At 34.9% G+C, this 26,944-nt stretch overlaps 5 protein-coding genes across 8 annotated transcripts; 1 reads left to right on the top strand and 4 right to left on the bottom strand.

Moving 5' to 3' along the window:
- Positions 1–885: 885 nt before the first annotated feature.
- LOC103944619 (sigma intracellular receptor 2) lies at positions 886–2,382 on the bottom strand. The gene is made up of 2 exons (XM_009355093.3): positions 2,002–2,382; positions 886–1,239 (listed from the first exon to the last, which is right to left on the bottom strand). The coding sequence occupies exons 1-2, from the start codon at positions 2,323–2,325 to the stop codon at positions 1,051–1,053; spliced, it is 513 nt and encodes a 170-aa protein (XP_009353368.2). The 5' UTR covers positions 2,326–2,382; the 3' UTR covers positions 886–1,050.
- A 911-nt stretch (positions 2,383–3,293) lies between these two features.
- Positions 3,294–4,067, bottom strand: LOC103944525 (sigma intracellular receptor 2-like). Its single transcript, XM_009354990.3, has 2 exons — positions 3,744–4,067; positions 3,294–3,544 (listed from the first exon to the last, which is right to left on the bottom strand). The coding sequence occupies exons 1-2, from the start codon at positions 4,065–4,067 to the stop codon at positions 3,362–3,364; spliced, it is 507 nt and encodes a 168-aa protein (XP_009353265.2). The 3' UTR covers positions 3,294–3,361.
- A 1,543-nt stretch (positions 4,068–5,610) lies between these two features.
- LOC125467854 lies at positions 5,611–7,652 on the top strand. Of its 2 annotated transcripts, none has more exons than XM_048578138.1 (3): positions 5,611–5,859; positions 6,823–6,902; positions 7,368–7,652. In XM_048578138.1, exons 1-3 carry the CDS (start codon positions 5,728–5,730, stop codon positions 7,435–7,437), a joined length of 282 nt encoding a protein of 93 aa, XP_048434095.1. In that variant the 5' UTR covers positions 5,611–5,727; the 3' UTR covers positions 7,438–7,652. The 2 variants fall into 2 exon arrangements, with proteins under 2 accessions (XP_048434095.1, XP_048434096.1); XM_048578139.1 differs by having other exon boundaries at positions 5,619–5,841.
- Positions 7,653–7,826: 174 nt separating this feature from the next.
- LOC103944527 (septum-promoting GTP-binding protein 1) lies at positions 7,827–11,184 on the bottom strand. Of its 2 annotated transcripts, none has more exons than XM_009354993.3 (6): positions 10,433–11,168; positions 10,059–10,185; positions 9,862–9,958; positions 9,728–9,767; positions 9,556–9,639; positions 7,827–8,277 (listed from the first exon to the last, which is right to left on the bottom strand). In XM_009354993.3, the coding sequence occupies exons 1-6, from the start codon at positions 10,760–10,762 to the stop codon at positions 8,113–8,115; spliced, it is 843 nt and encodes a 280-aa protein (XP_009353268.2). In that variant the 5' UTR covers positions 10,763–11,168; the 3' UTR covers positions 7,827–8,112. The 2 variants fall into 2 exon arrangements, with proteins under 2 accessions (XP_009353268.2, XP_048434094.1); XM_048578137.1 differs by lacking the exon at positions 7,827–8,277 and adding an exon at positions 8,312–9,189 and having other exon boundaries at positions 10,433–11,184.
- Positions 11,185–17,409: 6,225 nt separating this feature from the next.
- Positions 17,410–22,455, bottom strand: LOC103944528 (glutamate receptor 3.4-like). 2 transcript variants are annotated; one of them, XM_048578141.1, is made up of 8 exons: positions 22,298–22,455; positions 21,826–21,965; positions 21,348–21,748; positions 19,361–20,697; positions 18,969–19,246; positions 18,858–18,889; positions 18,357–18,766; positions 17,410–18,173 (listed from the first exon to the last, which is right to left on the bottom strand). In XM_048578141.1, the coding sequence occupies exons 3-8, from the start codon at positions 21,661–21,663 to the stop codon at positions 17,688–17,690; spliced, it is 2,859 nt and encodes a 952-aa protein (XP_048434098.1). In that variant the 5' UTR covers positions 21,664–21,748; positions 21,826–21,965; positions 22,298–22,455; the 3' UTR covers positions 17,410–17,687. The 2 variants fall into 2 exon arrangements, with proteins under 2 accessions (XP_048434098.1, XP_048434097.1); XM_048578140.1 differs by lacking the exon at positions 21,826–21,965.
- Positions 22,456–26,944: the final 4,489 nt, after the last annotated feature.

The raw sequence follows: 26,944 nt of genomic DNA on the forward strand, positions 1-26,944 counted from the left end.
GCGAAAATTACGAAGAGTATGGCGTCGATTATCTTCACAAAAGCACCTATTTATTAGGCTTTGTTTTGCTCTTCTTAGCTTGTGAAGTTGCAAAATTATATATCAGATATACTTATAAGGCACACTATGTTGGAAGGCTAGCATGGGTTATGAAAGTCTGCTCTCATTAAACTATATAAATTCTAAACGTTGGCATTTGTTTAATAAATCCATCACTAAAATCCATGTTAAATAATTTTTTGTTAAACAATTTGATACATGAGTCAAATTTGCTGAGCAGGAAGGTTGATTGATAAGGCAACTAATTTTTAAAGGTACAATCTTGATTTTTTTTATGGGAAGTGTTATTGGCACTCCAAAAATCTCATTCTACACTCTTAATAAGTGTATTTTTTTTCCTAATATAGAAAATTTGGAGTATAGAATGAGTTTTTTTGAGTGCTAATAACAATTCCCTTTTTTATATATTAATTATTATTAAAGGGAGGGGTTGGGTTCGAAACTATTACAATAATTTATGTGAAGATGAGTTTCAAACATGGGACGTATGGTGGAAACCAAACAACTTATCCACTAGAATATTGAATCATATGCATGGACAATCTTGATTAATATATAATCAGATAATGGGTAAATTTTTAAGCAAAACGGTCATACCTTATTTTGGTATTATATTGTTGTTATGTAATGAATGATTTAGAGTATTTTGTTAGCGCTTGATGACGTGTTATAATATAAATAGATTAGTAGTAACATATGGTGTAGCAGCTATGATTTAGAGTAAATATTGTTCCTTATTTTCATCAATCCATTTTCACCAATAAGAGCCAAGAGGAAAATTCATCAATAGAATTTGAGAACAAAAAAAAAAAAAAGAGTTCCACATTAAAATAACTCATACCTCCATCTATTGAATCTCATAGCTTGTCCTGGCAATCACAATGATTAACTCTTACGAAGTTTTTTTTGGTTCTTCGTTGAAAGACAGAACCAAAGCTCAACAAAGCGTATAATTAACCAGAAAACAAAAATGATAAAAATATTTGAGGTCTACATCATTTTCTTTTGTGGGGCGGTCCTTTTGGTTGTTCCCTTGCCGCTGGTTGGAGTAGCGGCAGCGGACGGTGGGAGCAGACCGCGCAGTATGGACAGAACAGCCAACCCCATAGCAGCGTAGTGCACATTCAACATTTTCTTAGATGCCTTGCCGGACCTTAACATCTCTGTTAATACAGCGCCCTGCAATTTTCAAGCCACAAAATATGTTACAAGTTTAAGAAATAAAGGACCCAATATTTTATAATCGTCAGCCATACATGTCAGTAGAATTAGTTTCAGTTCTTATTCTAGGAGGAGTTCAAGGAAACGCCAGATTGTCCCATTTCCTCTTCTTGATCTATCTACTGTTAAATAAAACTATAATGCTATTTATTCCAGATTACAAGTCACTTTGTTGAAACCTTTTAATAGGGAATGAGATCCACTCCGGATCTATGCGTCCATAGCCAGCGAACTGAGAGATCTAGATTGTTCAAGAGAGAGAGATATGTCACTCAGTATTACGGTCTGGTAATATTCATTTTCGTTTAGAAGTGAGATGTTTTAAGTTTGAATCTCGTGAATAGCGAATTCGATACCAAATTAGGTTGTCCATTGTGTGGTTTAGTCGAACTTCCCCTCCTCCTTCCCTATAGTGTAAAAATATTGATGTACTCAAAAAAAGAGAGAGAGAGAGATCTCAGTAGTTCAAATTTTTGAGTTTTTATGAAGTGAGCCAGTTGAATTTGCTAATAGGACTGTAAGATTAAAATTGAGTATTGATACATATCTCTCAGTCTATGGACTCCAAATACAAAAATCTAGAGTGGACCTCAATCCTTCTAACATAGGCGGGTCATATCCATGTATTTGAGACTCAAGTGCTAATATTTACACCACATTTACTCACTAGAAGTACCAATGATGCAATAAATGTGGTACAAAAGGATAGAAGAAGTTTACCATGGTAGTGAAGAAAGAGATGCCATAGACCAAGCAGGTGGTGTTGAACCAAGGCTTAGCAGTCAAAATTGCATACAAGTTGGCAACGAGAAGAGGCCACTGCAATGTAAGCTCAACCCAAATGAGGCCAACCAAGAAATGAGGCTTCTGTTCAACGAGATAATCATCGAACTCGCGAGCATACCAGTTCTTGATCGCCACCACCGAGCTTGGGAAGAGGCTTGGAGGCAGACACAACTGTGTATCTATCAACACCGCGCACACCGCTGCCATGGCAAAATTCACAAAGAGAAACCCGTCGATTATCTTCACAAAAACACCCATATTTTGATGCTGTGTTTTTCTCTTTCTCACAGTTTGTAATGCAATAGTGGATCTTGGAGATATTTGTATGGGCCTATTGGCACACCATCTTTGAAAAGCTAGTTAGGTAAACAAAGTCTGCTCTTATTAATATTATATAATTCCAGAGATCCATCACTAACATGCATGTTAAATTGTTAATTAGTTCAGCAATTTCTTATTGTTAGACAATTTTATACATATCCTAGAGTGTGATCCAGAAAATTGATTATATTCAAGGCAAAAAATATTTAAGGTAATATCTTGATTAATAAATGTCTTTAATGTGGTCATAGAACTACAGATAGCACTATTTAAAATGAAAATACCCTTTTCATTATATAGTGTTTTATCTGGCACTTGTTTCATACTTTTTCTCTCATACTGAAAACAAAAATGTCAACACCTAGTTAATCCCTCATACTCGCACTCTTAATGATCAAAACCAATCAAATTAATCTCAAGTCTCAACAAAGAAAGTAGACATGCGCATAACTAAGTTGGCGAGAATAATATGTTTTTACTTTGAACCCAGTTTCAACTAGATCTTAAAACAAAAAATGTCAACACCTAGTTAACCCTTCATAACTTACGTTGCAAACTAGATGTTAAAAAAAAAATACTTGTATAGGCACACCATCTCATGTGGTCTTTGTTTATTCACTAACTAACGTCCATGTTTCAGAAATGCATTTTTATTAGATAATTTGATACGGAAAGGTACAGTCATGATTTATATGGAGAGTCACACAATAATATACCAAAATGTTTGATAAAGGAACACTACTCGATAGAGTTGTAAAAGAATACTTGGGGAAAATACCATTCTACAAAAATACATTACATTTTGCTTTTAAGATATATTAATTTCCTCCGTACAATATAAAGTCTTAACTAGGCACGACTCAAATGGCAATCACAGTGATGAATTAATACAAACTACTCTCGCAATGAGATCGATTCACGATTACAAAATTCGGGTTGAAATTGGAGCGAGAGTCGGGTTTCTTTTTCTTGATTAAACTCTCTTCTTCCTGCCTGAAGCAGGTCTCTTGCCAATGGTTGCAGTATGCGTGGTTGATGAGTTGGGTAGCAGCCCACGAAGTATGGCTAAAACACCCAAACTCAAGAAACAATAGTACACCGTCAGTAGCTTATCAGGTGCCCTTCCTGACCATGTCAATTCAGCAAATATTGGCACCTGCATGAAAAATTAAGGGAGTAAATAAGTTGTATCATCTCAGTTGATTATTTTATGTGGATTTCTCCAACGCAAATGGGTGACATGGGTCTCGTGATTTCCATCAAAAAAATTATATATTAGGAAAAATTGTCAATTGAGATGATAGAAATAATTTTATTTGAAAAGATTACGAAACATGATAAAAATAAATAATTACCATGGAAGTGAAAAGAAATATTCCATAGCTGAAGCACGTAATGTTGAACCAAGGCTTGCCAGCCAAGATACCATAAAGGTTAACTAACACGAGAGGCCACTGGAAAATAAGCTCAACCCACATGATCCCGACGTAGAAATCAGGCATTTCGGTCATGAGATAGTCGCCGGACTCGCGAGTGTACCAATTCCTGAGGTCCACGAGAATGTCCGGGTAGAGATTGCGAGGGAGGCATGCTTGCGCTTCAATCAATGGCGTTGTGAAAGCGATCGCCAGGAGCAAGAGGAAGAGTAACGCATCAATGAGCTTGACAAGAACACCCATTTTTTGCTTTTTGTTTCTTAGTTTTGGAGGTTTAGCCTAGCTATGTTTGCGAGGAATGGAAAATAGCTAGCCAGGGAGAAATGAGAATGGTAGCAAAAAGAGGATCTTGGAACGTGAAAACTCAACATGGGGTGCATTTTATATGGGGTGTGTTGACTCGCTCACACAGGCCCCTCAAATGTTTGGGACATTCAAAATTGCTTGTTATCAAATGCACTTGGCAAATGAACATTCTCATTTTCCATCTTATATAAAATTAAAAATAAAACAACATTCTCATTTTCAAAAGCAACGAAATGAAATGGTGAAAAGATGAAGGCTTGAGGGGGTAAATTGAATGCCACCTTGAAAGTGTTCAGGTTTTTGGCTTGAAATGGACCTAAATCTTTATAAAGATCTTTGAAATTGGAAATCGATTATTGTCGTTTCTGAAATTGGTTGCTACAACTCAATTGGTACTTCTGTTATAATTTTGTCAATTGAAGCCCAAATTACCATCAAGCCTTTGTAGATTTTGCTACAACAGATTCTTGTGCTTATATGAGGAAAAAAAATAGCGATATAGGCAAGTTTGGATTCATATGACTAACATTTCCCTTTTCTACACAACTTGTTTTGAGTGTTTTTATTTATTTATAAGGAGATATCTACTTTAAACTAATATAAAATTAAGAGAAAAAATTAAACTAAACTGCATAGAAGTGTACATCTACTCTAGTTAATATCACTACAACAACATTTGCAAAACTTTGTTGCAAGTCGAATTGTCGATATTTTCTAATTACAAATAATGAAAAGTGATCAAAAGTCACATTGTCCATGTGAAACTCAAAAGTCACCACTTTACTCCATTTTGAGAGAGATATTTCAGTGTGACCTGGTACACAAAATGGTACACCACGTGTCATTATACAAATGGTGGGATATATGTACTAAAAAGTTAATAACTTAAAAAATAAAATTTCTCACCACTTCTATTAAAACACGTCATGTACTACTTGTGTTCCCGTCACAATTAAAAATTTCTCCCATTTTGATCTCACTTTACCCTCTATAACTCAAAAGTCACCAATTTATTCTCTGAACTCAAATTCATTCCACTTTGAATTGTGGACTCTCTCCTCTCCTTGAAATTTATAGGTCGCCTCTTAAAACATATGTGAGACTCAATACTCAATAAGACTTTGCCACATATACAATAAAGTTGATTACAAATTTTCATTAACATCCAACAGTCAAAGAATATTAAGTTTAAAAGAAATTAAAGAGATAAAAAAATTGATCAGCCACGCACCCAATTAAACTCACATTGAATTTAATAGATTTAAGGCAATGTGAAGCGAATTTTGAGTTTTATGTAGACGACTTTCAACTTTCAAGGGTAAAATAGGATCAAAATCGTTTGCAGATAGCAAAGTAAAGCAAACTTTGAGTTTCAAAGAATAAAATGACGGCTTTCAAATTATAGAAAGTAAAATAAGGTCAAAATCAAGTTATAGAATCGTAGATAAAAAATAAGCCATAATAAAATGAAATCACATAATGAAAAGCACTCACCAGTGAAGAGAACGACGCCGTACGGCCAGTTGTCTTACTATAGAATCTGGACCGAAAGCGCAGACGACTGAAGATTGGCTTGCAGACATTTTACCTTTTAACGATGAGCGAGACTCGACCGGTGCCAAGGAGAGAGAGCCCATGGGGGAGGCCGGAGGGAGATCATCGCGAACCGAAGGCCCACCGCTGCAATGACCGGGCGGAGGACGTGATCCAGGTAACCGAAAACCCTCTGGTAATTTTTCTCAAAATTCGAAATTAACATCTCTTATGCTTATGCAAGAATTGAGATATTCAGCTACATTTATGCACAAATTTCAGTTAACTTAATTAAATTTTTGAACTTTATGATAGGAATTAGATTCAACATTGGGTTGGGATTAAATTGTTGTTCTTATTGCTCTGTGTTTGTGGGTGAGCTTGGTTGAAATATTTTGATGGGTTTTTGGGAATGAAGAATTGAAGGCAAGTGATTTCCAGCTGAAGAATACTTTTGCCTGATCGCGAGTGATTGATTTAATTGTATGGTTTTGAGTTTAATTGTGTGTTTATGCTTTGTATAAGTTGAATTTTCAATTGAAATTATGGGAATTTCGCTTTTGAAAGAATTTGGTCATCCATCAAGGTTGAATTTAGGCCCTATAGTTTAAGTTCCTGCTAGTTATGGTAACCAGTGAAACAGACCAAAAGGTTTTGCCTTTTTCCCCCAATGGATCACAATGTTTGTACTTCAGGATTAGTGAATGTGAAGCAGGAACAAATAATAATTACATGACTTAAAAATGAAAAAACAACACTAGCATAGTACATCGGTGGTGAGGGAAGAGGGGGTTGCAAATGGTTTGTGGAAGTGAGGAAAGAAGAAACTCACAATTAAGAAGATTATTGTAATGCTGAACGTGTCTTCATCAAGTCTTTTTATTTAAGCTTGATTTTGGTGATATTCAGTGATAATCGTGTTGACACAGGACTTGGAGAGTATGTGATGATCTCTTTCTAGTAGTAACTTTCAAAGTTTTCAACTTCCCTTGCTTTGTGTAGTTGCTGCCAGAAAAATAATTTTAAAACGGCCTGAATACTTTTTAACTTTTGTTCTCTGCTACCGAGGATCCTAAGCAGTTCGAAAAATTTCTAGATTATCAATGTTAGTAGTGTTTCGTTCCTATTTGTTAGTTCATTTTGCCTGTTTCTTGTGTAGGCTTGTTTTGAGGGAAACCCATTTAAGACTGTTCCGGGGCCATTTAAGCTCTTCTGGCAGTGCATGCGATCAAAACCCGGGTATGATTGACCTTTAAAATGCTGCCCCAGTGTCTACAACAATGACACCTTGATTTGAGGGATCTTTTGTTTATTCATAATAATGTCACGTAATGCTGCATCTGTTACTAAATTCAATACACGCTCGTTTGGTAGAAAGGATTTGATTGGAAGGGATAGCCCTCAAAATTCAAAGCATTACTAAGGTAGATGAGTGATTTTCATCTTGAGGGGATTAGAAGAGGATTAGACATGAAGAAAACTTCTCCCTTCTAATCCTACCATTTTGGGGAGGATTGGAATGAATAACATTTCTTCTCGAGTAATCCTTCTCCTACCTCTAACTTGGTCACAGTTTTTCATTTCTTCATTCAATATACCTTGAGAATAGTGTCTTATCCGTTACAATCCAATCATATATTCCAAACGAGGCCTACATGTTATTCTCCCTTCTGTGATTCCCAGAGCATTTGTGTTGTTCTGCAGGGAGGAATCAACAGAGCCATTTACATATTTGCAGCTGGATCCCCCAACAAGAGAGGTGAAACTTGAGTGAAGCCGCCTTTGTTATCGGAATCAATCTCATTGTCTCCAAAATTCCAATTTTTGTCATCTTTTCTCTTTATAACATAATATCGGAGCGCAACTAAGATTACGGCTTCCAATGCAGTTGAGTTCAGCAGCTTGTTTGAGTTTTATTTGAACCATCAACCATCAACTTAATGTCATCTTTTCTTATAATATAAGCATTTGTGGTGGTTCTTTTCTGCACTGGAAGTGTAACTGTCGTTCAAACGATTCAATAGTGTTGTCTGCCGCACTTTATAAAGTGCCGGCTATTCTTTATCTTAAAGGCTATAGAAATCTAGATGCACTAATGCTGTTCTTGATATGAAATATGCGGATTTTTACTGTGATTTGGATGATCAAATATATAGACTGCAATTGTATCAAAAATTCAGTGATTTTATTTTCTTCTTCGAACTGTCTATAACTGTTGAACAAAACTTTATTCATATGTGGAGATGTGGGCTGTCCGCCTCTCCCTTTCTCCAAGTCATGAAATGTAAGGCAAAAGAAAAAAGGGTCATGAAATGGGGAAAAAACCCGAATCGTTATCGGACTGACGATTACGGCAACTCCAGCCTCCGGGGACCGACCAGTTGACTCCTTGTATCTCTGGGGAGCAGAGAAATCAGAGAGATCCAGCTATCTCTACAAGAATACAATACTAGAAATCGATGATGGGCTCTCCGATGGTCAGATTGCGCTCCACTGTCCATGGTAAGTCGAAGAGCTTGGCCGTTATGAATTTGAAGATCTTGTTCACGTTTATGTTGTATGTTGCACTCGAAAAGAATAGCGTCGCGTTGAAGGCCTTTGCATATGCTCTTGCCTGCATTCACATTTTGACATGAGAATCAAACGACAACTTCCAAAATATTCATTTTGCTCTTCAAATGAACATCTTAAAACAGGAGCACAAATTTCTTTCAAGGGTGCTATGCATTACTTATGTTTGCAGTAACCAAAAGCATTTCTGGTTACGATAACATTCTAGGTGTATACAATTAGGAACTGCTTTAAAAAAAAAATTGAGGAACTTGAGAGAATTGGAGAAATTTTGTAGTACATTTTATGACTCAGTTTGAAAGTACTTTTAAAATGACTGAAAGCGTTTTTAGTGAAAATGTTTTGCACTTTCAAAAACACTTGAAGTGCTTTCTCCAAGAAGCACCAATTACGTGCTTCTTACAAATGTACTTTAAGTACTTTTTTCAAAATTTACTTGCATTTTTATTAAGGATTGGTACTAAAAATATTGTCACAAAAAACGCTTTCAACCATTTTTAAATGCACTTTAAACGAGTCTTTAAACATTCACAAATCTCACATCTCCCCAATTAGAATTTGAGGAAATTCACTCAAAACTTGACATGGAATCTCTAAAAATTAATTAAACTCTAAATTCATGAATTTATAAGTTCATTCAAATCTCTCATAACCCCGATCCAATACACTTATTATTAGTAAAAGTTTATTCTAGTTTTGAACTTTTGACAGAAGTGCTTATACTTTTGAAAGCACACCAAACAAACCGTATTGGAACCAAATGAACACTTTAAAAGGCCATGACAGGTGGTTGAACACATTACTATTTCATGTTGGTGGTTGGTTTTTGTCCCCAAATTGAACTTGCGTGCAAGTCTTTAGGCTTTAGCTTGCTTTTCCTGTTGAGCTTTTTGACCTGGATGTCTCCAACTTTTCCTTATCTTTATCCGTGTTTTTTTTCTTTCTAGAAAGGTTGCTTCACCAGCCAAAAATAAATAAATAAAATTAAGTTCTAGAAGGATTACATCTAGCTCATCCTAGATGATTAGGCCCCCTAATCATTGATGTTCTTTGACTAAACACATTTTTTAAATAATTTAGGGTGTTAAGTGTACCTTGTGTTAACCATGAATTAAATTCTTTGCAAAGAATTGACACTGATGTCTCAAACTTGGAAGGATTGTTTATTTAGCAATTAGTATGCGGATTAGTAGGCTAGTCGGTTAGGACAGTTTGCTCGTCAGCTAACTTCTTATTTCAGATCTCTTTCCCATTAGTTTAGAATACCGCCTTACGAAATTAAAACAATATATGCTAATTGTTTATTAAGAAACTTCCTTACCTGACTTGCAATTGTCCATTGCAAATCTATAGGGAGCTGGATGAAATCATCGAACTTTGTTCCAATTAATATTGGGATTGCCGTCTGCAAATCGTGAAAAAATAAAATTACAATTGAGAAAAAAATTTGATTAATTTTGGAAATTAAGATAATGGAATGGATTTGTAGTTACCTGATTCCATTTCCTTGCTTGGTGATACCATGTTATGACACTGCAGACAATTAAATTCCATGGTTAAGAATGCTAAATAAAAATTAAAACAGGATTAAGAAATCAAAAGCTGGAGATTGTGCTCAGAAATTCACCTATTTAACGTACACCGACTTGTTAAATCAAACATGAACAAAATAGCTACGGAGTCCTTGCATGCAACGGGAATATTATCCTGGGATTTTACATCACCTGCACCAAAATTAAAATATAATTATTACAAACTGAATGAAATATTAGATTTTAAAACGAAGATTAATTCATTAATTAGATTATAATTATTGGTACATACCTCCAACTTCCCAAATACTATAGGAAATCCTTGCACCACGGACCAACAATGTCTTATCCATGGAATTTAATCCTGCGGTGTCTGTCTCTCCTCCCTCTTCCTTCTCATCATCTCCTACGTACTTTACCTAAGCAACCAAATAAATTCAGTAAAAAAATATGATAAAAAATGAAAATAAAATGAAGAATGAGAATGTGACATGATATGATCGAAACACAATTCATGGTACCAATCATATGACATACAAACACATACAAAATCTGTATCATAAATGATTATTTTTTTTTCGGTTGAAAAAATGTTAAAACCAAAAATACCAGAGGTTGATGCACAAGATTGTATGAAATCTCTATCTATACGAATGGAGAGATTACCACAAAGCTAGTTTTTCCGATTTGGCTGTCTCCCAAGAGGCTGATCTTTAAGGGCACCAAATCCGAGTTGTTATCACGGTGGCTACTCTTGTTACGATGAAGTTGATGACACGTGAGGTCCCTTGATTTCGAGGACGGCGACGAAGGCGCAAAAGTGGAAGAAGGGGTGTCGTTCGATGAGGACATGGCGGCCGAAATGGGCAGCATCCTGTACCGGACTGGCTTTCCTAAACAACACATGAGCAGCCGGTCCATGACGCGGCGGACGCAGCGGCGGAGGACGAAGACGCGGCGTCTAACTCTTCTCCTGAGGCTGAAGTGGTGTACCATTTCTTCAACAAAAAGCAACTATAGTCAATCAATCTTCAAACTTGGAAGAAACAACGGACGGTTGTGATTGTGGCGATCAAAGGTGGTGATGGTGGTTGTGCGGATGGCCTCAACAGCAAGTGAGCGGCTCTTGTTCTGTTTAGGCCATGGAAAATGAAAAGCTAGCTTCTATTGCTCTCATACTTTCATGACTCGTGGTATTTTTAGAATATTTGCTTTGTATTGAGGTAACATTTTCTAATTTCATTTTTTTATTTTTTTATTTTGTCCAATTTTCCATTGCTTTTTTGCTTTTTTTTCAGTTACAACCACCTTTTGCTATCAATGTGACAACTTTAACGGGACAGTTGACCAGTAATAGCATGGACATAATCCCAGAGAAAAATACTAGATAAATCATGTTTTTAGACAAGAGTAATGCTTGGGAGACTTAATTTAGAGGTTAAATTTTAAAAATTAAAGAATATAGAAGTTAATTATTGGTTTATTAGTTAAGCGTTGATGGACATGCTCATTTCTATTGATGACACATCATTTAGTTTGTAATTTTAGTCTTCAAATTTAGTCTCTCTAGCATTACTCTTTAGACTATATTTTGTAGAATATATATAATATGACAGTTGATAGTTGAATTCATTTTTAATGAATTTTTAAATAATGAATTCAACCATCAACTGCCACATCATGTGGTTTACAAAATATGGTTTAAGTCAATAGTCTCTCTAGCATAGTTCAAGTAAATGTGGTATACAAAATAAGTCCTAATTGCCTTCTTCCAATGCTACACGTATGTTGGTTATGTCTACGTGTGTGACGATGACACAACTATACATATCAATTAATGTATTATTAGGAGAGTTTTTTAAAGTATCAGGTATTCAAGGCTACTTCACATGTCATAATACAAGCGGAAGAAATATATAATATTTTTCGTATCCCTTCACTTATTTTATGACATGTGATGTATCCATTTCAATGCTAAACACTTTATAAAATTTCTTGTATCATATTATTATTACTGTTACATCGAAAAATTTCTTGTAAATTTGCAGAGTGACGGTTACAAACTCTTGTATTGTACTATTATTACCGTTACACTGAAAAGTTTCTTGTAAGTTTGCATAGCGACGGTTACAAACTCACAATTTTTTGTAATGGGTTTTATGAGATTATGAGTTGTATGTATTCCATGTTTATCTTAAGACTTTATTATATCCGACTTAGTAATGAGTTGTAGAAAAAAGAATTAGGTTACTTTAAAAACATAAAAGTCTAAGTTTTTGCTTTTTTGAAGTAGCTCGAGTGACAGAAAAATGGTAAGATAGGCTTATAGTAGATCTGGTGTTCGATTTCTTCAAATCCAATCGAAAAGAAGAGTTAGAATAGGAGGTATGCATAACTAAAACCATCAATTTCTTCATTCTTCATGTTTCTGTTTGGTTTCTGTCGAGTGATGTTTGATTGACACCAAACATGTCACATCCTAGCTGGGGGGGGGACCACTTCCTGGGCTCGCTCCACCACCGTAGCACGATATTGTCCGCTTTGGCCCCAACCACGCCCTCAAGGTTTTGTTTTTGGGAATGCACATGAGAACTTCCCGATGGGTCACCCATCCTGGGAATGCTCTCGCGCGCTACTCGCTTAACTTCGGAGTTCTAACGGAACCCAAAGCTAGTGAGCTCCCAAAAAGCCTCGTGCTAGGTAGGGATAGGAATATACACATAAGGATCACTCCCTTGGGCGATGTGGGATGTTACAATCCACCCCCTTTAGGGGCCCAACGTCCTCGTCGACACACATGCGGCCAGGGTTAGGCTTTGATACCAAACTGTCACATCTCGGCCCGAGGGGTGGACCACTTCCCAGGCCTGCTCCATCACCGTAGCACGATATTGTCCGCTTTGGACCCCAACCACACCCTCACAGTTTTGTTTTTGGAAACTCACATGAGAACTTCCCGATGGGTCACCCATCCTGGGAATGCTCTCACGCGCTACTTGCCTAACTTCAGAGTTCCAACGGAACCCGATGCCAGTGAGCTCCAAAAGACCTCGTGCTAGGTAGGGATGTGAATATACATATAAGGATCACTCCCCTGAGCGATGTGGGATGTTACAAAACAGTTGCTACCAAAGGATTTGTGTTACTTCAATGTATAGTCATTGATTTATGTTTGGTTTCTTGTAAATTAAAGAGCACAAGAAAATGGATGTACACCTAATCGACTTTTGATAACTATGTACTCAAGTAGTAACAAGTAACCAATATTTTTCAGATCTAGGGCAATACAACCACCTTTTTTTAATGGTGAAATGTTGTGGCGAAGCTATCAACTGGTTCTTTTCTTTTTTTTCTTTTTATTTTAAAAAAAAAAAAAACAACAACAATCCTTGTTCGAAACAGAATCCCAAAAGACCAACGACATTTTTGTGATGAACGCGAGAGAGCAACTCAATTTCAGTCTTGAACTCGAGGCCTCCCTGCATTGATCCTTGCTGAGCTCTTTTGATTGCTATCACTTGTCCATCAGAAAGCATGCCCCTTTAAGCGTAAGTATAATTATATAAAATGGCCAATTTGAATTCAAGTTCAAGTAAGGTCTTTTATTTCGTAACTTACCAACTACCAAAAGTGCATTGTTCAGAAAACGTACCGAATCATAGTTGATAAATTATACCAGCAACGGTTAGGATATAATGATCAATAATTAAGTGGTTGGTACAATTTTCAACCAGTGGCTACTTACTCGGATGGGAAATCATGAATTGTAGTCAATTTATTATTGGCTTTTTAAGTAGGGAAAATTGGAATCTCTTGCAGTTTTTCTATATCATTTAGATTAAACATCTGTACCTTAATTTCATAAGTGCTTTGACCAATAGTTACTTCTATTTTTTAAAATTAAAATACTTTTTGAATTTATCCTCTTATCTGCATGATGCATTTTTCCTTATTTGGTGTAGATATTAGTAATTAACCTATATTTTCTCTTCTTCCAAATATGTTTTTTCGATCACAACTTTTTTTTTGGTTATGCAAACATTTAATATTATTTCTTTTTCCAAATGTTTTTTTTTCTTTTTCAAATAGTTGGTGATCAACATAAAAACTCTGTGTAATTTTTTCAATTTTTTTGTGAAATTATATTTTTTTTTGTTGTTTTTTTAAGTATAGTTGTTGACAAATTATTATTAGGTACAATAATACATTACGTATATATTATCTGCATGTACATTTGAATTTACAAAAACCATTAATTGATACGTTTATTTGCAATTTTGGTACATTTGATTTGATACTTATTGTTAATATTGGTACATTATTTTTAAGGAAAATTAATGAAAATGGCTTGAAAACTTTGAGTTTTAACGACAATGACAAAATAAAGAGTAAAGTGAATAGTACTAGGATTGACTTTTTAGTGTAAAAATGTGGTTTTTCGTTAAAGTGAACTGTACCGAGAGCTTTTCGTTAAAGTTCTCTTATTTTTATTTTTTACACATTGTGTATTGGTATGCTTATATTATTCTCAATTCCATTTTCTCTTAATGTACAAAAAAAAAAAAAACTTATTTCTATACATTTGATTTTGGGGGATTTAAAACTATTTTAAACTATTTTGGAAAGAAAATATCTTAAATTGTAGATAATTATTGCTAAATTGTAGCATTATTGTGAAAATAAATTGAATCTAACCAACTTTTTTTTTTTTTTTTACAATTATCTCTAACGGAGGAAAGTGTAATCAAAATGCTAGATTATAGGAAATTTGTTACAATATAATGTGCACATAGCACCAAATTTATGACAAAAAAAAGTTTAATCAAATCACTGAAAGACATGGATGATTGATTTAGAAAATTCAAAACTAAGACACCTATATTAAATATCACTTTTAAGTATTTGGTTCCGGAATATAATGTATGAGGTCTCAATCTACTCACACATATACCACGTGTTAATCTACAAGTTCGTATAATTAAAACACGCAATTATACTAACCTGAATTCTGATATTCATCGATATCTTCTTGATTCTCTTAGGTTCTACACGCACGCTCAATAGTAAAACTCTTTTAATATTTTATTCATTTGTACTCAATGAGTATTACGTAGCGCAAAACACTTAATGAGACAGCTCATCATAATCATTATTAACCTATACCTTTCTTAATGAAGCTTAAATATATCGAGCAATCCCTAACTTCGATCTCCTGTTTTCACTAACCTTACAAGTGCCGTAGATGTTTAGTTAAAATTCTTACTAATTAAATTTCGAAGCATTCTCAAAGTCACCACGAAATCAAGAGCTCGTTTTAAAGTGTTTTTAAAATGACTTAAAACGTACTTTAAATATTTTTTCAAAATTCACTTGTTTTTTTATTAATAATTGATTCCAAAAACTCTTTTAATCATTAAAAAAAAAGGAGTTTTAACGAAAAGTTCGTGGTACTGTTTACTTTAACGAAAAACCACATTTTTATACTAAAAAGTCAATTCTGATACTATTCACTCTACCATTTATTTTATCTTATCGTTAAAACTTAAAATTTTTAAATCTTTTTCATTAGTTTTCCTTAAAAAAAACACACTTCTAGACGAATCTAAAGCGGCAGGCAACTGCACTTGTATTCAAATCCAAATTTAATTAGTATGGTCCATGCACACGTGGCTAATTAAGCAATAAAATGGGTTCCCAATTTCTAGTCACTCTCATCCCAAGTGTTGACGTGGGGGCGACGACACGTACACGTTGACCTTCTTATACAGATATGCAGATTGCAGAATCCCACGTCCGTCCATCGAGCTGTATATAATATTTCAGGGGACGTTGATGTATGCCTTGATTATTCTTCATCACGTTGACGTCTTCCAGCGGCTTACATTTGGATTACACAATATTTGGCATGCCTAACGTATCTAATATTAAAATAATTTTGTTAAAGAACCTAACTCAATTGATTAAGTACTTTAAACTTAACCTAGCAATCATAATGTCGGTTTGTATTGATGACTTAATATGATTTAACTTTTTTTTTTTAATATCTTTATATAATGATTAAGAAAATTAATCATTCTCCTTATGATATGTGTGAGTAGCGAAATTTTTTTTTCTTAAAGGAAATCAGCTAGTGGCTTCATCACGGCTATCCATTCTTTCGGGGTTCTGGAAGATCCACAAAAGTATTCTAGCCTTCTCTGACCACCATCGTGCGATTCATCAACGACAAAAATTGAATTCAGGACGTGCCGTGTAGAATACAGGTCTGAAATTCGCCCCCAACCATTGGGCCACTCTGTGATGATTTGAATGGTGAAAATTTGTTAATTGCAACTAAGAAAGCATCGAGCTGTACTATTTTGAGTGAACGCAAGTATTTTGGATATAATTAAAGCTTTTCAACCGAAATAGTTCCTGTAATTAACAAAACTTCTTGTTTTGATCCTTGAAATTTGAAATTGATAGAAGTGGTCCATGTGTTTGCCCACGATCAATCATCTTGGTCTCCTATGAAAAATCTTTATTAAATAAAGATAAAATGACAAAAATCTAATTGGAGCCATTGTTTATTAATTGAGGATATTTTTGTCACATTGATCCTTATTTAACAAAATTTTCATGGAATGACCAAAATGATTGATGGTAGACAAACTTAGAGACCACTTCTATCGATTTCAAATCTCAAGGACCAAGTGAAAAGTAATGTCAATCTCAAAAATCATTTAACAAAAATTTTTAAAATAATAAAAAAAAAAAAAGCCTATAATTAAACACCGCCTAACGATTAGTAAGGGAATTGATTGATGGTACCAAAAGAAAATTTGAAAAAAAAAATATGTTAATGGTTGGTTTTCCTTTAAATTTTGAAATATCACAACAGTATTTCAGATTTGTAGGTTGAAAAATACTTTTCACTATAGTATTTGGAATTATGCACATCAAATAATCATGGAGAAATGATAAACACACACTTTGTCTTACACTCATGTTTAATCATATTCTTGTTTTAGTCATATTTATACAATTTATGGCCAAAAATAAAGAAGAATATCTGAGAGGCTAAAAAAGGTTTGTGAAAATCATCTTCCTAATTACTAACATAATTACTTATCTGTAAAGAAGGAAATCATAAATCAGGACTAATTAATCTGGTTTCTGGGTTTTCAGATTTTGAAATACAGGTAGGCCACCAGCAGTCTAGCATTTCAGAGATTATTATTATTGTATACATCTTAAATTAGTACACTCCAAAATAAAATAACCTTGTAGCACCATCAACCTCAGATGATTGAGGCAGACTTCCAACTCGTTTTCTTGATGGAATTAATAGTATGATAAACTGCATGTTAGGATGTTCCAATTTCAATTCATGTGTCGTTGTCATGACTAACGTGAGAAAATAAAATAAAAATACAACTTACGAAAAAAAATAGTAAACTTGGATGGTATGGAACCAAGTGCTGCCAAGATTGATGAAAATAATACACTTGTTCCTTCATTAGTTCGAGGGGAAAGCGAAATGTGGGTTAGGCCAATTAGCTAATGCAGCGTGCCATTTGGCATTTAAGTTTGAATCTTCCTCTCCGAACACTAGAATTTACAGTAAACCGTAGAAAGGTTTCAAGCCAAACATTCTATTCACATATTCAAGGGAAATTTCATTTCACTAGGAAAAATGGAAAAAGATTAATCCACAATTCCTGGAACTCTCTCCTTCGGTTGAAATAAGGAGTAAGAGCATTATTGTTTAAGATACAAAATGGTCTAAAACTAGCAAATTTTTCTTCTCATTCTATAAACCATGCAATGTTATTCTAAATACCTAGCTTATGGCACAAGGAGTGAAAATAATTAGTATAAAGATAAAATTTGATTAACAGAGTTGGTTTTACCGCCTGAATGCCGAGGGAGCACTGCAGAATCAACCAGCCGAAAGCAAATCTTCCTCACGAAGGGAATGCAGCCGCCCATCAGCGCTCGGGCTAGCTTCGTGCTTACTATCACTACTCTTTCGCTTAAGCATGTGCTTGATCTCCGCTTCTTTCTTATCTACAAAGACCATAAGACCCTTGAAACTGGTTGACCCAAGTGACCGTCTAGATCTCGTGTTGGTAGGTCCAATCTCCTCAGTGTCTGCTTCCACGGGCTCTGGGGTAAATCTGCGGTATTGACAAAGGATTCTACAGAAGAACACCGCAAGAGCAAGGAAGCATGCAATACCGCAGATAAGAAACAGGCCCCAAAAGCTTGTTAGAGATAGCTGGTCTGCATCAATTTCAGTGAGTTGAGTAGAGCACTCACTGTGCGTAAGCCACTTATTATGGATCTTTTGTAGATCACCGTTCTCTGAGAGTTGAAGAATCGCAGTCGACAAGTCAACTGCAAGAGGAGAATCCCTTTGGAATGCCTGAGACAAGGAAACTAAATATGAGAATAAAACAATATTGTGGCTGTTGTGAATTCCTAACTGACAAATGCATCATTCAATAAATTTAAAACCGAAACACAGAATTTTTAACGATAATGTTAAAGATCAGCATTTCATTGTCAGAGTATTCATTTTCTCAAATCTAAATGTATAAATACTTACGAATCCCCATCCGCTTTTGGTAAACTCCTGCCCTACGGTCCTGAATGCGCATTTGGTGTTGGACATGAACAACTCAATGTAAGGAAGCTCATCAACGATGGCAGCTACCCCACCACGTCTTGGTCCATCTGTGAGGGCTTTAAAATAGGCTTCCATGTCTTTCAACTTAACGAGTCTAGATTCTGCTATGTTCATCTCATCAACCAAATACCTCCAAGCGAATGAACCGTCTTGAACTCCGATTCGATCATTACTTGATATCAAGCTGTCAATCCCTTCAATCCGTGACGTCAGCTGTTGCACCGTGAGAATTGAAGTCAAACTAGCCGTGTAGCTGGAATTGATAATTAACACTACAAATAACCATATAATCAGCACCAGCCGTCCCAGGGTGCTCACAGTGTTCTCTCCTGCACCAAGTCCAAGTCGCAAAGGATATTAGTAGATAATATTACGAGTTGCATTCACGAGATAGAGGAGGATTAAGCATGAAGTACATACTGTGTGAGAAAAACATTGTGGAGAAACTAAACCTGCAAATCAAAAGCAGTATCAGTAAAAGTACTCCTATAGGCACTTATCAACGGCGATAATGATGTAAAACATACTAACCAAAAAATGGTCATGAGCTGTTGGCTCGGTGGACCACGGAACTCATGATTGATCCGGTGCTCAAGAATCCAAACAACAGCTCCCACTAAAAGGAAGAAGGCACCTGTGACCAACCACATCTGATAAGTAAATGGCTTGAGGAAAGCCCAAGGGTTTGATTTTGCCTCTTTGACAGGAACAACTACAACAAGTCCCGATTCCATGTAAGGCTGCGTAAAATCAACTATTCTTGTCCTATTAGTAGTAATTGTAACATCTCCAACAGCTGCATCAAAGTTCTGAAAAAGAAAAAGGAAATGAGCAAATCAAAGTTCTGGTTAGACAAAACTGTATATAAAGGTGATTCTGTTCACCTCTAATCCAAAATGCTAAAATTTAACCTAGATACTCACATTTTGCGCAACCTGGGCTACAAGACTGCTGTACTCAGGATTCCTTTTACCATCTCCATACAACATATACGTCCGTGGCACAGCATACGGCAACAAGTTTACAGCAGCTTCAAAGACATCAATACAGTATCCTCTGACCCCTGGAGGGCTCTTGTCTTTAGCCACAAATTCTTTGTAACTTACTCGATAAGGCACTCCAATTCGCAGTGGCCTACCATTGTTGGGAAATACCCATCCCCGAGGTGTAGCAGTGACTTCACCAGGCCATATAACGCTATAAAGTTGAGCAGTGGTATTCCTATTGGACGGCTTCTTATATAATCTCTCTGGAGCAATGACTGAGAGACCAGTAGAATTTGACCAATAGCCAACTCTACGGGAACCAGTTCCTCCAATATTCAGAATGTCATAAGCTGGACGAAGTAGATATTTATCTTGATCAAACTCAATCTGACCACTTATACCTGTGAAGTTCATCTTAAGAATCGTCTGTAGGTATTTTTGGCCTCCATCAAAAATACGGAGTGATGTTAAATGCAGTGTGCTTCGATTTGTGTCTTTCAACCTTGGGTCATTAGAGAAAGATACATTCCCACCTTCGTTGAAGAAAACATCAAGAGCACGGGCTGCTAGCCAAATAGAGTCGTATGCATAGAGCGCATAAGAATTGAAGCTTGGAGTCCCTTCATGTTTCAATTTGCTCCATCTAGACATAAAGCGCTTTTTGAGATCAGTATCTGGGGTATGATGACGAAGAGCAACAACCCCTTGTAAGAGATTCATTGTGTCGGGGCCAGGGGGATTTAGTGAATCTAAATGAGAAGGAAGCCAATCCGTTGCAATCCAGACATAGCCACTGGTCATCATTCCAAGTGACTTGGCAATGGAAAAAATAGTTAAACCGGAGTCGGGATTAACATGTACAATATAAACCCGAGATTCCATGAGGTTCACTCCCACCAACAATTCATTGATATCGCTTTTGAGGGCTCCAGGAGAGAAGGCAGCCTTGTATGAGATCTTAGAACGCTTCGTCGCCAAGGCATCGCCTAGTATGGAAATCCCATTTCTGCCATAATCATCATCTACAAAGATTGCTATTACTTCTCTCCATCCAAAATACTCAACTAAATCAGCAACTGCATGCATTTGAAATAAGTCACTCTGTGTGGTTCGGACAAAATATGGGTATTGCAGAGCAGCAAGGGAGGGGTCTGTTGCTCCAAATGATAGAAGTGGTACATGGAGCTCATTAACAACATGGGATATGACATGAGCTATTCCGGAGGATTGTGGGCCGATTGCAGCAACCACATCATTTTCAACCAGCTCCAGAGCTGCAATGAGAAAGACATCACTTTAATTTTTAGTTTTAAGACAGAGAGTGAGGCATGGATAACAATAATATCTATAAATTTATCCGTTCCGACACAAGGACATGGTAATGCCAACAAAATTCGAACTACAGTGCTCAAGCAGGAAGAATCATACAAAACAATCCATTTACACATCATAATGCAAATACATAGAACCAAGGACTAGTATTTTGAGAATCTGATCATCTAGCATTCTTAACAATAATGATACGCGCTTAGAGCTTTTAGCAGGAAAAAAATTCAAAACACGAGTACGAAACAAAATATGCAAACAAAATATGCAAACAAGAACTACGAGACTCAAGATATCCTATCAACATTACAAGCTACAGCAGCTAGGATTGAATTTTTTGGGTAGGCCTTTCGTTTTTTAAAACACGCAATGCCAGAAATCTTAACTTTTCTGGCAACAAAACAGAAAAAATCATCATTATGATGGCAACTAATTTGATGAATGAAATCAGTAGCAGCTTGCTCTAAAATCTGGTTTCTTATTTAGTTGGAGCTTGTTTTTCCACTCCCCAAAACTGAAGGAAGCTGCAACTTAGTAGACTATAAAAGAAGCAGGTTGTAGTTCCATACATGCTTTAGAATCAAGTTGCAGGAAATACCTTCAACAGTTCCAAGAAATCCACTGCAATTCGTGTCATGGAGAATAATCTTCAATTTTGTCCCGCGAAGAACACTTTGATCAGAATTGACATCATCAATTGCAGCTAAAATTGCTGGTTTGGCTGCCCTCCCAATAACCGAATTGAAAGTAAACAGAGCTCCAATATTCAGAGACCTCGGCCTTGCAGACGAATGCGTAGCATTTTCTGTCCCAGCCATCACTTGCATGGACACCCACATGCACAAGATCAATGTAAGCAGTGTTCTTGTCTTGCATACATGGCCAGTAGGCCTGTTCATCAGCAAGACCTCCATGCCTACAGAAATCTCTGCAACTGCTGGTCGAAAACTTGTCAAGTCTTCAGCTTGGACTAGGCAGTGAATCAAACATAACAAAGAACTGTAAAGAATGGCAGATTGAAGATTAACATCATGGGTTCCAAAACTCTCGGAAGATAATCCAAATATATAATTTACCTTGAACACCAAGATTTTGCAGCAAAAACCCAATTAAAATTCCACTTTAATATTGTCTTAGAACACCTTGGATTCTTGAAATTGATACCCAAATGGGAACCAGAAGAATAAGCTTGAACATGGGTTTTACTCAAAACCTCCTATTAAAAAATAATAATAAAACCCATTAAAATCCTCTTGAATAATGGCTTAGACCACCTGAATTCTAAAAATTAATACCCAAATGGGAAATGGGAACCAGAAGAACAATTTTAACATGGGCTTTACTCAAAAACTACCATCATTACCAAAACAAGCCAGGAATCTCAATTCCCAAACAGTATAACATACCAAATATTTATGTGAACAAGTTGGTGAAGCAAATCACATGTAGCACATAAAAGTACACAAAATTAAAATAAAACAAAATCAGCCTTAAACAAAAAGATTTTCCAGTAGAAGTTGAGTGGAAGAAGATAGCATTTTTAGATACCTGAAGAGCCAAAGTTGGGTAAACGTAAAGCTTTAGCTTTCAACAGTTTAAAGACCGAAAATATGCAGCTGCATATGCAGTTTCTCTCAAAGTCTCAAACCTCTGTCGTCCCACAACAGTCTTCCAAGCACAAGTAAAGAATCTACTTATGGCTTTTCAATTTTGGTATATTTATTATTTATTTTATGTATGCAGTATGCATCATATTATTGGCCATCCGCAAGTTGACATTTTAGTGGCTCTGATCAATACACGTCAAACCAAAATGGTAATAAGGTTTTTCAGACATAACTCTTCTCTTTAGTTTTTGAGATTCAAAATCAATAAAAGTAGTCCTGACTTTGTCTACGGTCAATTATTCTAGTCATTTCGTGAAAAATTTCTATTAAATTAAGCATATTTTTGTTTAATCAATCCTTCCACTTGCATTTCTATTTAAAAGGGATTTTTCACAGAATGATTAAAATAATTGACAGTGGACAAACTCAGGATCATTCTATTGATTTTCAATATCATAGACTAAAGTAAGGAGTTATGTTAATATCAAAAACCATTTTAGCTGAAAAATCTTTTATTTAACTATAATTCTGTCATTCATCAAAATAGTACGCAACTTAACTTGTCTTTTCAATATTCATAATTATTTTGTATTCATAATTCTTTGAATTCGGGACACAATCAATCGAAAAGAATGTACTAACTACTAGGGCAATCCACAACTTAAAAAAAAAAAAAAAAACCATGTTAAATTGTATAAAATTTGCCATATGTGACGTATGTGTGCATTATGGTCATGTAAACATGAGAATTAAGCATAAAGAAACATTTGACCAAGACCCGCTATAATTTTTCCAACAAGAAATCAAAACCCACTATATTATAGTTTATTTCAGTTTCAAATTTGGGAGAGAATCCTAGAGGGGATTAGACCCTACCATGGAGTACGACATTTCATAAGGCAAATTATTTTGCCACAAATTGTTCCTTATTAATGAGATTTGGCATTGAATTCCAATTCAACTTATATGAACACAAACTAGGATTATAAGGAAAGAAGAATAGATGCTATCCCAAATTGAAAGACATTTCAAGACCATTTCTACTCTTTTTCTGTGTACCAAAGTTATTGTGATCAAGTTCTTGCTGTTAACTACAAGAATTTTCTTTTTCTCGAGTTTTTTTTTCAAATGACAAGAAAAGAAAAGTGAGAGTCGAACTTTAGTTACCAAGTGACTGTCTTATAAACCTACAAACTTGTATGTTTTACGAACCATTTTATCTAAAGTAAGTAATGTGTCAAAAATCCAAGATGTTGTGAATTTTTATTTTAACTTTCTTAGTTATGATTAATACCATAAATATCTATGTCATGGGTGGGGGGACATTAATAATTTAGTACTGCCAATTTATTGTGTTGTGTAGCAAGCTTAGCAACCCAGCAAAATAACAGATTCTGTGATGGAAAATGATTTGAGAGAGGAAATGTGGTCCAAAATGAAGCTGTCAAAATCTGTTACCACCATTCACACGTACACATTCATACTTAATCTTCATGATTATTAAGTACCTATATCAAACTTGGCACGGATTTGTGAGCTTTTTCTTTGCTACGTACATGCGTTTAGCGTTGACACATTTGATTGTTAGATTTAATTCAATTACTTAAATAGAGTGATCAAATATCGTTAAATCACACTTAACGATTAAGTATGTATCATCACTTAGCGTCTAGAGATTCTCAAAAAAAATTAAACCATGTACTCTATATAGTCCACGTGATCACAACCACAGGCATGTCAAAAATATAGGTTGCATTTTTCACTTGTTTGTTTCTCCAATGAATTCAAGCCCCCCAAAACTTGGACAATTGTATTCATCCACAATTTCTAACATGTGGTTTAGCTTAGCTCTGCCTTGATGAATACTCAAATTGTTGGTTATTGGGAAAGAGGAAAATAGAAATGGCAATTTAAGGCATGCTATTTTGTGCATTCAATTCTTGGGGAACCACTGTCCTTACCAATTTTGGGGTATTGGCTTTTTCTTACCGTCTTGTGCAGGTTTAAAGAGTAAGGCTACTATTGTAGTTCGATGACCAAACCTTATGTGTAGTTTGACTCGTTTAATCTAATTATTCTTTTATTAAAATAAAATAAAAAGAATCTTCTCCTTCATTGACGTGGGAAGTAGGACCTTTAATTTGGTACCAAGGTGGAACAGAAGAAAATGGGCACAAGATAGAGGGTATTAAATTTGTGAACAACCATGCAAAGGGTGGGCACATTAGACGGTGTAAGTGATGAATACACTACTTTATTTAATTAACGTGAGTAAGGGGATTTTGACCTTGGTGCAATAGGATGGACACGCCATTATATCTTAATGACCTAATCACAAGTATAACTAATAGGGAGATTCAAACTTATTCCAAGAAAACAAATATATTGCTCTAACAAACTAACAAAACCCAATTTTGTGCGAGCCAATATAATTTTGTACTTTGATTTTAGTTATGGCAAATATAAGAAGAGTTCTTGCATCTACCAAAGTTTTGGAAAACGACTACAAAGACTTGTCTCACTAAGTAGTTGATTAGATTAGACTATATGATGACAACAAATAAAATATTGAATGGGAATAAAAAAAATATCTTAGTTTTAAAAAGCCAAAATAGGGTAGTGCTTTTGACACATTCATTTTTACTTTTCACATATTATTCTCATTTTTCAATCGTCGGCTTAAATAAATTAAATATGATCAATGAAAAAAAAATTAACAAAAGTATATATGAGATAAAAATAAATGCGTAAATAACATTATCCTCAAAATATTTATCACGCATACACTCTTCTCTAAAGTTTAAAACATAACGAAAACCAATCCTTGATAAGCTTATTTGAAGATTCTCCCAACAGAACGAAAGGGAGTGACAAAAACCTGGTCAAAAATGAATTTATGGCAAACCTTTAAGCGCCTGGTCAAAAATGAATTTATGGCAACCTTCAAGCAAAAGCATGATTAATTAAGGTGAATAATCAGTGTTTTCCAGACAATCTTCCATAAAAAAGAAGCCAACGTGTAGCATGTGTTCCTTTCACAATACTTGTGTTCTTTTTTTGAGTTTTTGCTATTGAACATGGATACTCTCCGGATTTATTGGTCATAATCCATCAAGTCACATTATTTGAGTCATTGAAATTTAATTCAATGGTTAAAATTATTATAACTTTTAAAGTAAATTCCTATTTGTAACAGTTAGATTAAATTTTAATGATCTAAATAATGTGACTTAGTGAATTAGGACTAATGGATCCGGAGAGGATCCATGTCCTTTGCTATCACGTTGTTCACACGACACTAGGTCATATTTTCAATTTGAAAGGTCGTTGGCTGAATAGTTGTCACCCAAGGAGCAACAGTTCCCCTTCTTTTCTCCACAACGGACATAAAAAGTTCTTTTTTTTTTTCTCCACAAGAAACAAAAACATCAAAATAACATGACCTGAAATCACCCACCTCTTTCAACATTGGTTTAATAAATCACATGCGTGACTACTTTCTGTTACTGTCACAAGAGAAACTTAGGTGATGTTTGGCGCTTCCACTGCAGATAAATTTTTTATTTTTAAGAGATCGAGTTACCAACAAGTCTACGAGGTCATTTTGACATTCCAAACTAATAATATGATGTCATGTATTTAAAGTGTTTCATATGACTTCACATGATTGATTTGAGGCATTGCTATTTTAAAATCCTTATTTGGCTTGTTAAGAGAATAACTTACATAAAAAAAGTTAGATAAAATTTTACAATAAAAATGTCTCAAACTAATTATGTGAAACCACGAACTTAAAACACATGATATGATATCATGTTATTAGTTCGGATTAGTATAATTACTTTCCAGATGTGTAGGTAAGTTGTTCTCTGTTAAAACCATCTCCAATCCTTAGGGATGAAGCTTAAAAATTTAAGCCAAAAAGTTTTAAACCATAACCCAGAAACTGTTTTTCTTCTCCAACCCTTATAGCTTAAAATTTTAGTCCGAGATTATTAAATAATGATTTTAGCCTATTTTTTTCGGGTAACTTTTTTGAAAATAAAATTTATATAGATTATCTTAATTTACTTTTATAAACATTTTAATCTAAAAAATATTTAAATTTCTATAAGTAATTAAAAATCATACAAATACATAAGTATTTATAAAGTTTGATTTACATAATTTTATTAAATTATTCTAGACAACAGATTTAATTTTGGGTTGTCAAATCTTTTTTTACCATTAGATTTGATCTCATTTGATCATATCCGTTAGATTATAAGTAAAAATAAAAAAAAATGTTTGAAATATGACAATTTTGTGAGTTCAGAATAATTTAAGTCAGACTTAAATCATGAGGAAAATCTAACTCAGAAATATATTTTTTCCAAAGCTTATTTTAGGCTAGTAGTTAGAGATAATTTAAGGGGTTTTAAAACTTATATTTTGAGTTTTGTTACATGGGTTGAAATGGTCTAAGAGATATTTTCCAGATCAGTGGACGACAAGAATCAAAATATGTAGTTGAAGGTGATTGGTAACTTTCAGCTGTGTGTATGCAAAAGCATGTAGCCATATCTGCACCAACCAGCTATTCTAAAAC

The sequence above is a fragment of a genome, unplaced genomic scaffold, assembly GCF_019419815.1.
Source record: "Pyrus x bretschneideri cultivar Hongxiangsu unplaced genomic scaffold, Pyrus_bretschneideri_v1 Contig12, whole genome shotgun sequence".
Lineage (NCBI taxonomy): Eukaryota > Viridiplantae > Streptophyta > Magnoliopsida > Rosales > Rosaceae > Pyrus > Pyrus x bretschneideri.

Excerpts from the sequence above, each read along its gene's own strand:
- LOC103944527 (XM_009354993.3), bottom strand. The coding sequence starts at position 10,762 with ATGGTACACCACTTCAGCCTCAGGAGAAGAGTTAGACGCCGCGTCTTC. Across the intron at positions 9,768-9,861 it reads AGTCGGTGTACGTTAAATAG|TGTCATAACATGGTATCACC; the intron begins GTGAATTTCTGA and ends AATTGTCTGCAG. Across the intron at positions 9,640-9,727 it reads AAGCAAGGAAATGGAATCAG|ACGGCAATCCCAATATTAAT; the intron begins GTAACTACAAAT and ends CACGATTTGCAG.
- LOC125467854 (XM_048578138.1), top strand. The coding sequence starts at position 5,728 with ATGAGCGAGACTCGACCGGTGCCAAGGAGAGAGAGCCCATGGGGGAGG. Across the intron at positions 5,860-6,822 it reads AGGTAACCGAAAACCCTCTG|GCTTGTTTTGAGGGAAACCC; the intron begins GTAATTTTTCTC and ends TTTCTTGTGTAG. Across the intron at positions 6,903-7,367 it reads TGCATGCGATCAAAACCCGG|GGAGGAATCAACAGAGCCAT; the intron begins GTATGATTGACC and ends GTTGTTCTGCAG.
- LOC103944619 (XM_009355093.3), bottom strand. The coding sequence starts at position 2,325 with ATGGGTGTTTTTGTGAAGATAATCGACGGGTTTCTCTTTGTGAATTTT. Across the intron at positions 1,240-2,001 it reads TCTCTTTCTTCACTACCATG|GGCGCTGTATTAACAGAGAT; the intron begins GTAAACTTCTTC and ends TGAAAATTGCAG.
- LOC103944528 (XM_048578140.1), bottom strand. The coding sequence starts at position 21,663 with ATGGAGGTCTTGCTGATGAACAGGCCTACTGGCCATGTATGCAAGACA. Across the intron at positions 20,698-21,347 it reads ATTTCTTGGAACTGTTGAAG|CTCTGGAGCTGGTTGAAAAT; the intron begins GTATTTCCTGCA and ends TTCTCATTGCAG. Across the intron at positions 19,247-19,360 it reads TAGCCCAGGTTGCGCAAAAT|AACTTTGATGCAGCTGTTGG; the intron begins GTGAGTATCTAG and ends TTTCTTTTTCAG.
- LOC103944525 (XM_009354990.3), bottom strand. The coding sequence starts at position 4,067 with ATGGGTGTTCTTGTCAAGCTCATTGATGCGTTACTCTTCCTCTTGCTC. Across the intron at positions 3,545-3,743 it reads TATTTCTTTTCACTTCCATG|GTGCCAATATTTGCTGAATT; the intron begins GTAATTATTTAT and ends TTTTTCATGCAG.